This window comes from Nycticebus coucang, unplaced genomic scaffold, assembly GCF_027406575.1.
Source record: "Nycticebus coucang isolate mNycCou1 unplaced genomic scaffold, mNycCou1.pri scaffold_44, whole genome shotgun sequence".
In the NCBI taxonomy this organism is placed as follows: domain Eukaryota; kingdom Metazoa; phylum Chordata; class Mammalia; order Primates; family Lorisidae; genus Nycticebus; species Nycticebus coucang.
This window is the reverse complement of record NW_026515578.1, coordinates 1247736-1265845: the sequence shown is the minus strand read 5'-3', so window position 1 is coordinate 1265845 and position 18110 is coordinate 1247736. Positions and strand designations below refer to the sequence as shown.

The window sequence follows — 18110 nt, the reverse complement described above, 5'->3', positions numbered from 1 at the left end:
AGAATCGCTTAAGCCTAGGAGTTGGAGGTTGCTGTGAGCTGTGTGAGGCCACGGCACTCTACCGAGGGCCATAAAGTGAGACTCTTGTCTCTACAAAAAAAAAAAAATTAACATATGAGTTCTCCTGAAGTCTGTACACACAGTGCTGGTGTTAAATTGCTTAAACACTAACGCGCCTGAAAAAGCCAAGTTCTTGACTTGAGGCTTCATCAGAAGGTCTTGTGGTCATTGCAGTTGGCTGCCCAGTGGCCAAACATCTCTCAGATCTCACAGTACGGGCGTTCCTCACTCTGACTGCCATGGTGTGTAGAGTGGGGAGGGTCATCAGACATCTGTGTCTGGGTAGGACAATCCTCTGTGTCATGCAGCTCAAAGCAGTCACAAATGTCACAGAAGAGGCAAGACTTCTTCTTAGACTGTTTCTCCTGGTCATCACTGTCATAATTGTTGAGCTCATCCCCATTCCCATTGAGGGCTGCTTCTGACATCATCTCTACCTTCATCTTGAGATCTTGATTCTTCCTTTGAAGGTCCACTATTACTGAATTTAGGAAATCAATCTGACTCTCCTGGGCTCTTTCATCCTCTTCTGCCTGAGTATCAGTATTACCTGAGGAGCTGTTGAGCTGCCTCTTGTTTTCTTTGAGTTGAAGCTCCAAGTTCTTTACCTTGAGCTCAAGCTTCACCTTATCGGGCTCTAGAGACTGAACAACTGAATGCAAGGACTTGGCAGAGGCGTTTTCTCTCCTGAGCACTGTGACCTCATTTCTCAGTTTTTCCAGCTCTGCATCCTTTTCTGTGAGTAAGGCACTAGTTATACTGATGGATTTTTGCAAGGAGGCTTTTTCTTCATCTGCATCTTTTATGTACTTGGATTCTCTTTTTTTCATTTCTAACAACTGATTATTGAACACAGATCTTTCCTCTTCCAGCTTTCGATGACTTGTGACTTCGTTTCTGCTTCTCCCCAGCTCCTCGGCAAGTTTAATGTTCTCTTCTTGCAATGCTGACTTCTGTGTACAGACTTCAGGAGAACTCATATGTTATTTTTTGCTGCCATCAACAAATCTAAGAAAATATTTTGTTCTTCACAAATCACACTATAGTCTCCCCTTATAAGTTAGATTGATAAATTAAATAATTAGTAGGTGAGTTTTCACCTCTTATTTTCTTTTCTTAAGTTTGAAGACATTGCACCAGATGCCATTACATTCTTTGTCCCTCATAAAAAAAAATCCCTACCCATACAATACCTTATTTAAAGTAACTAAATTATGCCGTTACTTTTCGTATTTGCACTAAAATGTTTCCAGGCTGCATTTCTATATTTAGGTTTTTGGTTAAGCTTTGACACTGGAATGAGTTGAAAAAATGTGCCATTTTGCATTTTAATCTACTCATTTAAAAGTATTTTATTCAAAGAAATATCTGAGCTTTTTTGCACTACCAGTTATCAGTAGTGCCTTTATTTCAGGCTTGATAATACTTAGGTGTGATTATAAAATCATGAAACAGGTAAAGGGAGGGGGAAGCCCCCAACTGCTGTGGGGACATTTTATAATCTATATGCTGCATCCGCTTTCTATACTGTGTTTTGTTTATTGGTTTTGCATAATTTTAGCTTATAGATATATGTATATATTTTTTTAAAAGCTATATTTTGGGAAAAACCATATACAATGTGTCTTTCTTTTCAGGTATTTACCTTTATGAAAATGAAAACACTTAAAACGATCATCTGAACATAAAAGACTAGTCCAAAAAATAGCATCATAAGGCTTTGCAATTATTTTTTCCTTTTGTTTTCATTTTGTTTCTTTACCAAATTCTAATAACTGGAAGAAGTTTCTCCAATACATTTTTCCTTCTCTAGCAGATATCCCCAGCAATAAATTAATTTAATAATAAGCCAGTATAAAAAACCTAAATTAACCAGTTAATCTATAATCTTCCGTTACAAGTTTAACTGTTTTTAGATGAATGTATGATGAGAAATTCAATGTTAATAATTTTGGATTTTCTTATCACAAAAAATAAAATGAAGGACCTCAACCAACAGAACAGTCTGTCAGCCAGTTTGAATCTATTTATCTTCATTTGAATGTCTTTTAGAATATGTAAAAAGTAATAAAATGCATCTTCCATGCTACATGTATAGTAAGAACTTCTATAATTGTATATATGCTTTTGATGTATTTTCCCCTGAAGATTATCAACTGTGTTTGACAAGTGAATATTAAGTTAATCTGTTAACAATTGAAATTTGGGGTTATAAACATAATAGGAGTTGTTTCTCGAACAGAAAACATGTAAAACAGTATTGAAATTTGAGAAAAGAAGTGTTCTGTATCTACTTTAATAAAAGGTTATGGTAAAAAAAAAATCTTTTACCTAGTAAGATTCAATTTTTGTTAATGGTGAAAGGTGTGGATCCAGTTTCAGTCTTCTACATGTTGCCAGCCAATTACCAGCACCATTTGTTAAATAGGGAATCTTTGCCCCAATTTAAATTTTTGATAAGCTTATCAAAGATCAAATAACAATAGTATCTTGGTTCATTTCTTGGTTCTCTATTCTGTTCTATATAGCTACCTCTCCATTTTTGTGCCAGTACTATGCTGTTTTGATCACTATAGATTTATAGTATAGTCTGAAATATGATAGCATGATTCCTCCTGATTTGTTTTTATTTCTGAATAGTGTCTTGGCTATTAGATTTTTTTTCTGATTCCATATAAAATTAGGTACTATTTTTCCAGATCTTTAACGTATGAAAGTGGTGCTTTAACAGGGATTGCATTAAATTTGTATATTGCTTTGGATAAAATGTACATTTTAACAAAGTTGATTCTTCCAAGCCATGAGCATGGGGTATGTTTTTCCATTTGTTAATGTCTTCAGTTAGTTCTTTTCTCAGAGTTTCATAGTTCTCTTTATAGAGATCTTTCACATCCTTTGTTATGAATTCCCAAATATTTCATCTTTGGCACTACTGTAAAAGGAATAGAGTCCTTGACTGTTTTTTTCAGCTTGACTATTATTGGTATATATAAAAGCCACTGATTTGTGAGCATGGTTTTTGTATCCTGAGACACTGTTATATTCCTTGATCACTTCTAAGAGTTTTGCAGTTGAGTCCCTGGGGTTTTCCAGGTATAAAATCATATTATCTGTGAAGAGTGAAAGTTTGATCTCTGAGCTTCTGCACAGCTATGAACACAGCAAGTAAAGCAAGCAGACAGCCCTCAGAATGAGAGAAGATATTTGCAGGTTATTTTTCTGACAAAGGCTTAATAACCAGAATCCACAAAGAACTTGAAATTATTAAGAAGAAAAGAACAAGTGATCCCATTTCATTGTGGGCAAGAGAATTGAACAGAAGCTTCTCTGAAGAAGACAAGCATGTGACCTACAGACACATGAAAATCTGCTCATCATCTTTAATCATCAGAGAAATGAAAATCAAAACCCCTTTGAGATATCATCTAACTTCAGTAAGAGTAGCCCACATCGCAAAATCAACAAACTACACGTTAGTGTGGATGTGGAAAGAAGGGAACACTTCTGCATTGCTGGTGGGAATGGAGGCTAATATGTTACTTTTGGAAAGAAGTTTGGAGAACACTTAAGGAACTAAAAGTAGACCTGCAATTCCATCCTGCAGTTCCTCTACTAGGTATATATCCAAAAGACTAAAAGTAATTTTACAACAAAGATATTTGCATCAGATTGTTTATTGTGGCTCAATTCATAATTGGCAACTCATGGAAGAAGCTCAAGTGCCTTTGAATGGATTAATAAATTGTGGTATCTGTATATCCTGGAATATTATGCAGCCTTTAAAAAGATGGAGACTTTACCCCTTTTATGTTTACATGGATGGAGCTGGAACATATTCTTCTTAGTAAAGTATCTCAAGAATGTAAAAAAAAAGTATCCAATGTACTCAGTACTATTATGAAACCAATTTATAATCACGCACATTTTCATATGAAAGACAAAACAGAAATATAGCCCAGGATGAAGGAGGGGAAGGGAAAGTGTGGTTGGAGGGTGGGAGGGTAAAAAAGTGAGACCTCGTCTATCATGCATATTGCAAGGGTACATATCAAACCCATTAAGTGTAGAGTACAAATGTCTTACCACAATAATTAAGTGAAGTGAAGGCTTTGTTAACAAGTTTTATGTAAGGATTCTAAATTGTATATAAAATCAGCACATTATATCCCATTAATGCATTAATGTATACAGTTATGATTTAATAAAAATAAAGAAGGGGAAAATTTAAAATAAATAAAGTCCCAATTAGGTAGTAATGGCTCTGTCTTAACAGGGGTCAGTACCTCTGCACCAGCATCAGTGGCTCCACCCTTAAAGTCTGAAAAGAGGTTAGTGCTCTTGCCCTCAGTGCAATGTCGCATGCATTTCTTTCTCCCAAATGTCCCTCTCTTCCCATTCCTCTCTGCCTCTACTGAAGTCACTGTTTCCCAGCTTCTATCCATATAATGAATGCCCAGACCACCATGGGAATGGCCACACACTCTGAGCTCTGCAGGAGGTAGACCTTCAGACTGCCAGACAAGGGGGAAAGCTTGGAATGAAAGTTCAGAATTGCAGGGAGAGTATTTATTTTCATGCTGAGCAGGATAATGCCTAGGCTTATGGGGGGGCCACTCTGGAGGAGGAAGAGGCCCAGTATTTAGCAGCTCTCACTCTCACTCAGGGGGTAAAATGAGAGGTCTTTTGTCCCCTTCTCACTTGCAGAGAAAACAATGCAGCATGCCTCCTGCTTTGGGGAGGAGACTCTTTTTCTCCTGGCAACAGGCTTTCTACCTGGAATTTGTTCATTAGCACCTCTTTCTTGGAATCACAGGTTTACACAGCTGGTATCATGTGTGCTTGTCTATTTTTTTTTCCTATCTCAGCTCCCCTCTTTCAGTTTCAGAGGCCAAATCTGTCCAGAATCTCCCCTGCTGGTCAGGAGCCTCTGGGGAAACTTGCCTCTAGTGGGCCATCTTCCTGCCCACCTCTGTCGAGTACTTTTAAGAGAATAAATTTTAAATGGCTGCATAAAGCCTGAAATATTAGAAGAAAACTAATCAGGTACTGCTCGTTAGTATACAGTAAACCTTTCTAGTTTTTAGCCTTCTTCCTCTAGGCTGCCTGGAGCAGTTGAAACCTTAAATACAAAGGGTTTAAAATGAAAAACATCCAGCCTGGGACAGGTGTCCACATTTCAGTTTGTGATCTGTTTCACTGCAAGAGTTTTCCTGAAAGTGAAAAAGTCATACCTGGTGCTCTTCTGTGTGTCTTCCCGTCAGGCCTTCCTAGAAACCAGAGTTAGCCCTTTCTTCTTGTCCTCATGGAACACAGCTTGTGTGTGAATCCAGATTTAAGCCTTAAAATAATTATGGTCTTCAGTTGATTGATGCTTTCCTCCAGGAACAAGACATCACTGGGACCGATGAACTTGCATTCTTGGATTGTTTGATGGATTCACAGATAACCTGGGTGATATTACTTTTCAGTAATAATGCAGTTGACACACTGCTTTCCAGTCAGTGGTAAGGTACATTTCTTCATGTTTTTATGTACATTTTCTTTTTCTGAATGCTCTTTGGTGACCACCACTTTGGTTTTGGCACTGGATGCTAAATCCATAGCACCACCATTCCTTTTATCATCTTCCCAGAAATTGTCCAGTTAGCCAGGTCACTTTATCTGGAAACCTGCATTGTTCCTATCATTGTTAGATTGACATTTCCCCCTTTAATCATTGCAAATGATTCATGGCTGGAGAAAAAAGACATGTTAATATGCTGTTTAGGATATTGCATCCTCATTGATAAGTGACATATGTTTGTAATTTCCCCCTTATAATAATATATTTTCTCCAATTTTATTTATTTATTTTTTTTTTGTAGAGACAGAGTCTCACCTTATCACCCTCGGTAGAGTGCCGTGGCGTCACACAGCTCACAGCAACCTCCAAATCCTTGGGCTTAGGCGATTCTCTTGACTCAGCCTCCCAAGTAGGTGGGACTACAGGCGCCCGCCACAACGCCCGGCTATTTTTTTGTTGCAGTTTGGCCGGGGCCGGGTTTGAACCTGCCACCCTCGGCATATGGGGCCGGCGCCCTACCCGCTGAGCCACAGGCGCCGCCCTATTTTCTCCAATTTTAATATCAGGTGTACACAGATCAAGTAGAATGATCTTGAAGTATTTTTTCTTTTTCTATCATCTATAAGATTTGGCATGATCTGTTTTTCGAAATTATCTTTTACTTTTATTTATAAATATCAGTTGTCTATTTTTTGAGACTTAAAAAAAATAATAAATTAACTAATGATTCCATCCTGAATCTGAGTCAAAGCATTCTATTATAGACATACTCTTATCCGACAATGTGAATGTTACTTTCTTTGCATTATTATCATTATTGCTTAATATTTTGATGTAGCAATTGTCTGATTTCTTTTCTGAATGTATTTATGTTCATTCATTCTTTACGAGGTTTTTGTTTTTAGTCCTTATCTTAAACATTGTTATTGTTATTAAATTTTAAGCCTTTTTAATTTTGTGAAGGCAAAAAAATGGAAACCTAATAAACACATGTATATTATGTAAAAATAAACAAACAAAAAAAGAGTAACAGCTGTTTCCCTGCCTGCATTGATTAGATCTTCATTGGCTTCGTGTTGTATTGGATATGGACCATGCCATCCTCAAACTCAAGAGCTGCCCACTCGATGATACGTTCCCTTATATCATCTCCAGGTTTCCCAAATTTGGCTTTTCCATTTACATCTTTGTGAATTGATAAACACTCAATTATTTTCTCATTGTTTTTTCCCTTTATAAGGTGAGATACCTAAATCTGAGGAATATGAATGTCTTCTGGAGCAAATGTGCCAATATCCACAATTTCTCCAACCTCTACCACTGTTATTGCTGCAGCTTTGCTCATTGGAAAATTGAAATTCCTCCTGATTTTCCTGAAAATTACATTTCCTGCTCATTCTGCCTTCCAGGCTTTCACCAAAGCTAAAGCCCCTGTAATTGCTTCCTCCACAGTAAAGCACTGACCACTGAACTCCCTCACCTCTCTTGACCTGCTGGCAGTGATGATGCTGAAATCTTTTTTGTATTTGATTGGAATCCTCCTTCTTATACCAGGATCCCATACTTTGTGCTGGTGTTAAATACAGAAACCCCAGCCCCACCTGCAGGAATCTTCCCTGCAAGTGCACGCTGAGGTGTCAGCTCTACTTCTGATTCACCAGATAAGTACTGTCATTCCAATTCTGCGTTTTCTCCCCACTGGAGTAGACCATACATTTTATCTGCTTGTATCGAAGTCCAAAGTTGTCAACCTTTGCATGGTTGCTAACTGCAGCTAGTCCTTTTACTCCAGTAAGGTTCTCTGGAATTCCACACAGACCAAAACCACCAATCAGAACTGTTGCACCATTGGTTTTGTGTTTTACAGCTTCCACTGGAGTACTGGTAGAAAAATTGCAAACACGTCCCTGGGACCAGGCACTCCAGAGGCATGGGAAGAGGCACAGAACCACAGCCCACAGGAGAGTAGTTTGAAGGCAGCCATCTGTGAGCTGGAGCACGTCTGAGTATGTCAGTGTGCCTGGCCCAGGTTGCCGCCAAGTCACTGGGAAGGAACCGCCTACCAGGTGCTTGAATGTGCATCCAGTAACATCCTTGAGGCTGCCTGTACAAAGGGCCAGCCACACACTGCCTGCTGCTGGTTTATAAATAAGTGAGGCTGGGAGGGGTCCTCACTGGGGAGTGGAGGCTCTTGTCACAGTGTGGGATGGTTGCAAAGGTTCATGGCCTCATAGTGGCCGGTTACTCTCCTGGATCTTGATGTGTTTGAGGCAGCTGTGCTGAAGTGCCCTTGGCCCTGCAGCCCCTAGGCCAGCCTTTCAGCTTTGATGGGGTGCAAATGGCCATCTTCCACTAGGTCAGCAATGATCCTTGGCCTGGGGTTCAGTGTCCTCCAGGGATGGGGTGGGGGTGTCCTGAGGGGCTTGCTACTTTTCCAAGCCATTGTGCTGTGAATGTGTGAGCTGAGGATGGAGCATGTTTTTCTTCCCATGCCAGTGCAGCATTTTCAATTCTCAAGTTGACCTAATTTTTATAGACTGGACATGTACCACATGGACATACTGGTACAGTAGGCCAAGTGCCTTATGCTGACCATCTCTATATGCTGCCCAGTTTGCTATAGTCACTTGGCTGGTCAACTTACAAAGGTTCTATAGTAGTTAAAGTGAACACACTGCCTGAAGGAATTTACATGTTCAAAGCAATCCCTATAAAAATATCAATGTCCTTGTTCATGGAATTAGAAAAAGCAATTCTTAAGTTCATAAGGAACCAAAAAAGACAGAAAAGACAAAGCAATCTTCAACAAAAAGAAAAAAATTTGAGGCATCACATTGCCTGACTTCAAATTATACTAGAAGGATATAGTGGCCAAAACACTATGGGACAGTGCATATAAAAATAGTCATGTAGATCAATGAAACATCATGGTGAACGCAGAAATTAAGCCACATACAGCTAACTGATCTTTGACAAAATTGACAAGAAGAAACACTAAGGAATATTTGACACTCTTTCAACACATGGTGTAGGAAAATTGAATTCTCATATGGAAAAGAATGAAGTTAGACCTATGTCCCCACCATATACAAAAATAAATGAATTAAACACTTGAATGGGAGACATGAAATTATAAAAATGGGAGAATAAAACCTGGGAAAACTTTTCTGGATGTTAGTCTAGGCAAATAATTCATGATTAAGACCTCAAAAGCACAGGCAATAAACAAAAATTTTAAAGTGAGACTTAATGAAACGATGAAGCTGCACAGCAAAAGAAATGATCAACCTAATTAACAGAAAACCTACAGAATAGAAGAAAACATTTGCAAACTATACATCTGACAGTGAACAAATATCCAGAATATACAAGGAACTCGAACAACTTGACAACAACAGAAAACTGTTACCCCCATTTAAACCCAGCCCTGGCCAAAAACTGCAAAAAAAATTAAAAAATAATAATAAATAAAAAAAGACAAAAGATTAACATGCCAGGGAAAATTTAGAGTAAAAAGAACTCTTATACACCATTGGCGGGAATGAAAATTATTGTAACCTTTATGGAAAACAGTATGGAGATTTCACAAGGAACCAAATTAGAACTACTGTATGATATAGCAATCCCACTTTGGGGTTCCTTTGTCTTTTTATTAGATCATAACTGTGTACATTACTGCATTTATGGGGTACAATGTGCTGATTTTATATATCGTTTGGAATATTTACATCAAACTGGTTAACATAGAGTTCACCTCACTTATTTAATTTTTGTGATTAGACATTTATACTTTACTATTATTTGGCATGTACCCTTGCAATATGCACAGTATGTGAGGTCCCACCAATTACCTCCTGCCACCTATCCACCCCACCCCCTACCCTCGCCCTCCTCTTCTCTCCTTCTTTCTGGACCACAATTGTGTTTTATCTTTTGTATGAAAGTGTGGGTGATTATATATTGATTTCATTATAGTATTGAGTACATTGTTTTTTTTTTTTTTGTTTGTTTGTTTGTTTTTGGTCCATTCTTGAGATATTTTACTGAGAAGAATATGATCCAGATCCATCCCTGTAAACATAAACCTGGTAAAGCCTCCATCTTTTTAATGGCTGCATAATATTCCCTGGTATACATATACCATAATCCACTTTTGGGTGTCTTCCCAAAGAAAAAGAAACCAATACATTAAAAGGACACCTGCACTAATATGTTTATCCAACATATTGCCATTATAGTAGCAAAAATATGGAATCAACTAGAGTGTGCATCAATGGCAGATTGGATAAAGAATATGTGGGGTATATAAACAATGGAATACTATTGAGATGTAAAAAAAAAAAAATGAAATCATGTATTTTTCAGCCATATAGATGAAATGCAGGCCATTACCTTAAGTGAAACAACTCAGACACAGAAAGACAAATCCTGTATGTTCTCACTTGTTAAGTGAGAGCTGAATAATACATGTACACAGGAGCAGAGTGTGGAACAATGGATTTTGGAAGGGGGAGGAAGGTGGAGGATAGGAGGTTGCTTAGTGGGTACAATGTGCATTGCTTCAGTGACATGTATATGGAAAGCCCTGACTTCACCACAATGCATTATATCTATGTAACACAATTGTACTTATACCCCATGAATACATACAAATAACAATAAGTGGGAAAGAGTTAAAAATACAGTAAAATTGAAAAAGAAGACATACTGACTTCTTCAGTTCTATACTCACCATAGGTGAGATAGGCCTAAAGCCGTCAGAATCAGTATCCTGAGCAAAATGTCAATTCTAGCATAAATCCAAGGAAAAAAGCCTCAATAGAAGATAAAGAGCTTTATGCAGATCTTTGTAAGTTGATTAGTGAGTGCTCTCCTTCTTGCATTTGAAATTAGTATGTTTCCGACAGTGTTTGCCGAGTCCCTTTAGCCAGATGTTATAAATTACCTATATGGCTGCTCCCCTTGTGCTTCCCATTGTGCAGACCTCCCTGAAGTGGGGTTTCCTTGCCTTATTCCCTCAGGCAGGCAATATTCCAGACTTAGGTGCAATAAAATCCTAACCTGAAAGAAGGTCTAACGGGGTTTAAATTTGTCGAGTCTCAAAAATGAGTGTTGTCAGTTGGAAAAAAAATAGATGAAATAACCATGCGGTTAAACTATGAGTCTCTTACACATACACCAATGGTTTCACTGATTGTGAATTAAGACTTTCTGAAGACTCCCAATTATTAAAAATAAAACTTCATACCTTGTATTTTTGGCCAGGGCCAGGTTTGAACCCTTCACCTCTCGCATACATGGGGGCCGCACCCTACTCCTTTGAGCCACAGGCACTGCCCTCATGCCTTACATCTTTTATCAGATTCCCAATGGTTGGAATTTATTTCCTTCCAACCTCAAAAACATGATCTTTTAGTATGATTCCAATTTGCTGGTCATTGTGTACATTCATCTCTCTCATACGAGACCATATGAGTATGTGTATAGACATGGTCTTAATTTCTTTTCACATTACAAACAAAATAATGGCAGCATACACATCTGCCTTTCAAAATTTCTGAGTAGAAGATGATGGAGGTTGACATATTTGGACATTAGCTCTTTTTTTGTTTCCAGATACAAGGCAAAAATAAAAATGGATGGCTTTCAAAATGATTTTTGAGCTAGTAACTTGATAATTTAACATGTATTTAACTTAAGTATATCACACACAAGTGTGCATAATTTATAAATATAAAACAGTGAATTTTTAAAAGAAAACATTCAGAAAACCCTTTACTATTGTCTCATATGTCTGCATGTGGTCATTATCTCCTTTCTAAACTTTAAACATTTTACATTACTTCTATTGCCATAAATTATCTTTGCCTATTTTGAAACTTTACATAAGTTGAGTTACAGGAAGTACTCTTTTATATAAGGCCACTTATAATCAACTTCACATTTGTAGAGGTTTTTTTTTTTTTTGTATGTTACATGTAGAAATGGTATATTGATATTTTTACTGTAAAATGGTATTAAAATTTGTTTCTATGACTATACCATGATTTCATTTATCTTTGGCTTTCTCAGTAAGCGGGCTGAGAAATAAAGGCTTCAAATATACATATATACATATACATAATATTTCTTTTACTTTTTAAAGAAAAAACTAAGAATTTTCTATGCAGATCTCAGTTTTCAATGCCTTGATTAAAAGGAATCCACAGACTAAATAAAGAACTTTGATAGCTAACATTTTAAACATTAATAAAGGTTTATTTCTAGTTCTGAAAGAGCAAAATTATTGAGTGAAGTCATCAAATACAGAAGTGAATGTCAATGTAACAATAATTGAATGGGAGTAAATTAAAAATAAAAGATTTAAAGACACAACAGAAAAACAAGCTCCTTTCACTTAACTCCATCTCTATCAAAACAAGAAAAAAAAAAACACATCTCAACCAAAGGTGTTGAATTCCAAATGTAGTATTTTCTCTTAATATAAAATGATAATTTGAAGAATTATCCTACACTTCATTCTGCCTCTTATCTGGGCAACATTTCAGAGTGGAAGAGAATGACTTCAGTTCTGTCAAGGCCAGGCCCGTGCTTGATTCGTCTCTATAACTCCATTATCTACCACAGCGTCTTTGCCAGAGTGTTCAATAAATGCTCTGAGTGAAGAAAAAAAGTGTGTATGTGTGTGGATATAGATATATATGTATCTCCATATATATATACACACACACACACATATATATATACTTACATATTTTTTCCTTAAACATGCACATACATACTAGGGAAAAACTGATATAAGTATTTAAGCGTCTACTGTCAGCAATGGATACAAGACAATCTGCTTTTTATATTACTATAAAATTCTACTAATACAGTATTAATCTGAATTTTAGTTATAATCTAATGATATTTGATATTTCACTCCATGTGGATCTCATAATTTAATAATTTTAGATTTTAAAATGAATGAGAATGCTTTAAGCACCTGTTTTTCTTATTATAGCTACTACCTGATCAGATCTAAAATTATTCTGGCTAGAATACAGTATATATAAACAAACATGTATTTGAGTGAGCCCTACAAACACTCATAGGTAGTTTAAAATTATTAATGGAACAGGCCCATTTAGGTTTGGTGGACATAGATAAATTCTAGCACCATAATATTTATATTTTGAAGGGAAGAGAATTAGTACTATGTACCAGGCATTCAACACACAAAAATAGAATTGTGTTAGCCTTCGTGTCTCATGTTCCATAATCACTTTACTTATTTACTCTTCTAGACCTATTTAGAAAGCTCAATGTTTAACTGCCCCTTGAAACCAGCAAAAGCAAAAAGAAAACTTTAAGACCACCAGAAAATCTAAAATACAGTAAATAAGTACTATAGTAATACTCTTCTAATAACATGAGGACTACTAAGATAATTTTCAGATTTAAATGAGAAATTTCATTCTAAGATGAGGATAGAAAGGGAGAATACAAAACGCAATTATTAAAAAAACATGAACCTTGATTCAGATATAATTGTTCTTTCAACAAGATCTGGACACTTTAATTTAAAATTAACTAATAAATCTCAAATCTGTATTGTTTTTAAGATTATTTTGTTTAAAAATAACACATTGCAGACTTGGTTCCTCCCCCTCTGCTGGAAGCTCCAGTGCTTTGTATTCCTTCTGTATTCCTTCTTTTTTTTATTATTATTATTAGATCATAGCTGTGTACAGTAATACGATCATGGGGCACCATACACTGGTTTTATAAACAGTTCGACTCATTTTCATCACACTGGTTAACATAGATGTTGGCGTGGATGTGGAGAAAAGGGAACACTTCTACACTGCTGGTAGGAATGCAAATTAATACATTCCTTTTGGAAAGATGTTTGGAGAACACTTAGAGATCTAAAAATAGATCTGCCATTCAATCCTATAATTCGTCTACTAGGTATATACCCAGAAGACCAAAAATCACATTATAACAAAGATATTTGTTCCAGAATGTTTACTGCAGCCCGATTCACAATTGTTAAGTCATGGAAAAAGCCCAAGTTCCCATCGATCTACGAATGGATCAATAAATTGTGGTACATGTACACCATGGAATATTATGTAGCTTTAAAGAAAGATGGAGACTTTACCTCTTTCATGTTTACATGGATGGAGCTGGAACATATTCTTCTTAGTAAAGCATCTCAAGAATGGAAGAAAAAGTATCCAATGTACTCTGTATTCCTTTCTATCTAACAAATCCTATCTTAAAACTGAAAAAAGAAATAACACATTTTAGAATTAAAATTCCCATTGTGCTAAAAGGGAGATTGGGAAGGCTCTGAGAGGCCAACTAAGGTCTGTACGACTGGATAGAAGAAGAAATTGGGTTGACTCACCAAGCTCTGTCTCCTTAAGCTGGACCCTGGCTTTGCACAGGCCTGTCCCAGGCACTGTGGGGGAGCTATGCCTCATCATAGGGGTGGAGGCTGAGCAATCAGCAGCCCAGAAACTTTTCGGAAGGATTTTCTGAAAAGGAAGCCCAGGATATGGACCCCTAGAGGTGACGTCACTTCCTAGGCAATAGACCCCAGCAGAATCTGCAACCTTGGGAACCAGAAACTCACATTCCAGAGACAGCTCCCTCCCAGCTCCTTTGGCAGTTGTCGTCCAAGGGATGTTACTGCTCTTTCCTGACTGCCCAAAGCCCTGGGCTCAGGAAGCCCTGATGGGAGTCTTTTCTAACACTGAAGGTCGTGGCTCAGCTCTCACCCCTGACATCTCAGATATTTTGGCAGATAGGGCCCAAGATAACACAGGATGGCCCAGGGCAGGCCAGGACAGATGAGACCACCTCTCTGATCTCACCTGGGAAGTCCCATCACATTTCCCTGTGAGAAGAAGTGGCCATATGTGTAGCTGGTCCTAGGTGTGAATGGGCAGTTGGGGTTAGGGCCCTCGTGGCCCATCATGCTCGTGCCCAGTCATGGCTGGCAGGTAGGGATGCTGGGTGCTGCTCTTCAGCCCTAATGCTCTTTCTGAGCCCTCACAGTCTTATTTTAATTCATTCTGGGTTGGATATCAGTACAGACTCAAATCTGTCTGTGATCTGCAGAGCAAAGGGTAACATGTGCAGAAGCAGCAGGAATGAAAAAAAAAAAAGGGGGAAGAAGAAGAAAGAAGGAAGAAGGAGAAATACCGGCAGACAGGGCCATCACTGTCATGCCTCCTGGACCAGCTGCAGGTCATCGTGCTTGCACAGCTCCAGGCAGGGCACTGTGCAGGAGCTGACTAGGGGGTCACCATCACCCACAGCATCTCCCTGGGTGACAGTCAGATACACCACACAGCCACCAGCAGTCAGCTCTGGCTCAGCCTCCTGCCAGATGCTATCCTGGAGATCTTAGTAACTCCAAGGTGTGGGGGAGTGAGGGGAATGTAACTAAATGTGTATTGTTCATTTGCATTCATTTTGAAAAGGAAACAAACAAACAAACAACAACAACAAAAAGACACAGGGCAGGAACTACAGGAAAGCCATCTTAGGGGAGGTTTTATTTTATTTTATTTTTATTTTTATTTTTTATTAAATCATAGCTGTGTACATTAATGTGATCATGGGGCACCATACACTAGTTTCATAGACCATTTGACATTTTTTCTTCACACTGGTTAACATAGCCTTCCTGGCATTTTCTTAGTTATTGTGCTAAGACATTTACATTCCACATTTACTAAGTTTCACATATACCCTTGTAAGATGCACTGCAGGGAGGTTTCATTTTAAAAATAAAGACATCAAGTTAAAGGGATTGGATGGGAAAGTAGCAGTGAGGGGCTAGGAAAGATGACATAATCAGTAATATTTTCCTACAGAGCAGGAAAGAGGGGAATATAGTTGGACAAAATCAAAGAGACAAGCTTTCAACTTAAAGAGATTTGTCCCTCGTGGGATTTACTCCAGTGATATTTGTTGATTTTGTGACAGTAACTTGAAGCATTTCTTTAAATCACCAGGGTAGTAAGAGGTGAATCCACTTGAAAAAATTCATGGGGAATGTGAATTTACAAGATTCAAAAGTCTTGGGGCAACATCTGAAATTTTTATGAAGATAACAAGACATGTTAGGACACCAAATAAGTTTAAAGGTCATTGGGTGACTTGTGATGCTATAACTAAAACTGGCTGACATTCTAATGATGTTCTGTGACACAGCCATGGGAAGGGTGACATTTGGAGTCAGTTGGGACTGGAATCCTGATCACTGGAAATGGTGAAAATTGGAGAGGCATGATAATTTTGTTCTTCTACGTGTATGTCAGATGCATGTGAACCTGAGCAGAGCTGGGGGTAATGTGAGAGTGGTGGAGACACTACTCTGGTGGGGGCACATGGGCATCAGGAGTGACCATGTGAGGATGTATTGATGAGACAGGGTCTCTGATGGTTCATTTCAGAACAGACACATTCAGGTCATACTTCTACTCAGTATCTGTTCCCTAAAATATGTGAGTGTGGATCTGAAATTTTGGGATGATAGAGCTAAGTTTATATTCTAGGTCTGTTACTGTCTAACATGAAACTTTGTTATATACACCTTCTGAATATTATTGACATAAAATGTTAAATGGATATCTAATTCATAACTGACCAGGTTATTATAAGGATTAATAAGAAAATGGATACATACCAGTCATAGTTTCTCAACTGATATCACTGGAATTATTTTCTCCATTTGGAACCTTGGAGTCAAAGGGTTATCATCCAAACCCTGCTCATGATACATTATTATTTCTTCCTTCATGCTATATATCTCATAATTAACACTGTTTCATAAAGGACTTCAGATATCAAAAATCTATTCATAAACATAAATTGTGAAATGAGGTAATAATCCTACTAACAGTCTTTTCCAGCTCTTCCAGTAGGAAGAGCTATATAAGTCAGTGCATAAATTAAAAAAAAATATTTCTTTGATGATACTGTAATGATTGTAATAAATCAAAACATCGACAATGGCCACAGTACTGGTAAACCAAAATAATGTCTGTTTAAATTTGAATCTATCATGGGCACTTGATTACTCCCTTGACTTGGCAATTATGAATTGGGCTGCAATAAACATTTGGCCATGGAATACCATGCAGCCATAAAAAGATGGTGGCATCACATGTTTTATGTTTACCTGATGGAGCTGGAACATACTCATCTTAGTAAAGTATCTCAAGAATGGAAAAAAGGTATCCAATGTATTCAATATTACTATGAAATCAGTATATAATAACCTACACATTCATAGGTATAGAAGGCACCTGTGAGAAATACTTTGGCAATAAGAGATTGGGGAAGGATTTAACATCATTGGGTCTCATTAGTGAGATGCACGAGAGCATGAAAGAATGCACATCATTGGTTAGATGTGCATAGGCGACCATAGGATTACTTCTATAAATAGCTTCAGGAGAAATTAGCAAGGGCTCGTCCTTTGGCTCCTATTCTTGCTCAGAGGATGGCTGATCGGTGCTCTCCTACTAAGACTGCTGCTGAGATGCTCACTTCTGCTAATATTGACTGTGACTTCTAAGGTGCTTTGGCACTCAAGACCTGAACAAGACTTACCCTGAGTAAACTGGCACAGCAACCCACATCCAGACACTTAAGTGGGCTGGCTGGAGACCTAGGGTCTCGGCTCCTATGGCCCTAGGTTGGGACGAAGACACAGCATCTTGGGCTCCAACATATAGGATTGGTAAAACATAACTATAGTCCAGAAAGAAGGAGGGAAGAGGAAAGTGAGGGGAGGGGTGAGGAGGCTGGGAGGAAGAAGGGTTTTTGGGGGATCCAACCTAATGTGCACAAAGCAATGATACATTTCTATACTATTAAGAATAGAGTATGAATGTTTTTGCCACAACAGATAAGTAAGCAAGGAGACGGTTATGTTAATCAGTTAGATGTAAGCATTCCAAATTGTATATCAAATCAGCACATTGTACCCTGTAAATGCATTAATGTACACAGTTATGATTTAATAAAGAATTTTAAAAAATAAATTTGAATCTATTACTACATATTATACTAGCTATAAAATACAAATAACCTAACTCTCAACTCCACTGAAATATCAATGACAACTTGGTGGTTTGGTTGCTAAGCAGCCGGCATGAGGGCAGTTTGTATATGGAAACGCAGCAATACTGGCTTCAACTGCAAAATTCACTGAATAGTTAATAGGCCAAGAAACATTATTTAAAACATAAATAAATTTTTATTATAAAGATATGGTATAAATTATTTTCTTTTCGCAAAGATTCTCCCATGTGATACGTTAAATGAAAAACAGTACACCATTTAAACAGCCCAGTAAGAACATTTTATTATCTTTCTGATTATGGAACTTTTTTCTGTAAAATTTGTATGTATTCTCATGTGCTTTTCCAACTAGAACTTGGTTTACATTTAACACATCATATGATTAAAGGAGAAG

The 18110-nt window shown here is 37.6% G+C and overlaps 1 protein-coding gene and 1 pseudogene across 1 annotated transcript; both read right to left on the bottom strand.

Moving 5' to 3' along the window:
- Positions 1–241: 241 nt before the first annotated feature.
- Positions 242–903, bottom strand: LOC128579321 (CAP-Gly domain-containing linker protein 1-like). Its single transcript, XM_053581465.1, has one exon. The coding sequence runs from the start codon at positions 888–890 to the stop codon at positions 261–263; it is 630 nt and encodes a 209-aa protein (XP_053437440.1). The 5' UTR covers positions 891–903; the 3' UTR covers positions 242–260.
- A 4614-nt stretch (positions 904–5517) lies between these two features.
- Positions 5518–7607, bottom strand: LOC128579323 (succinyl-CoA:3-ketoacid coenzyme A transferase 1, mitochondrial-like; annotated as a pseudogene).
- Between the last annotated feature and the right edge of the window lie 10503 nt (positions 7608–18110).

Excerpts from the sequence above, each read along its gene's own strand:
- LOC128579321 (XM_053581465.1), bottom strand. The coding sequence starts at position 890 with ATGAAAAAAAGAGAATCCAAGTACATAAAAGATGCAGATGAAGAAAAA.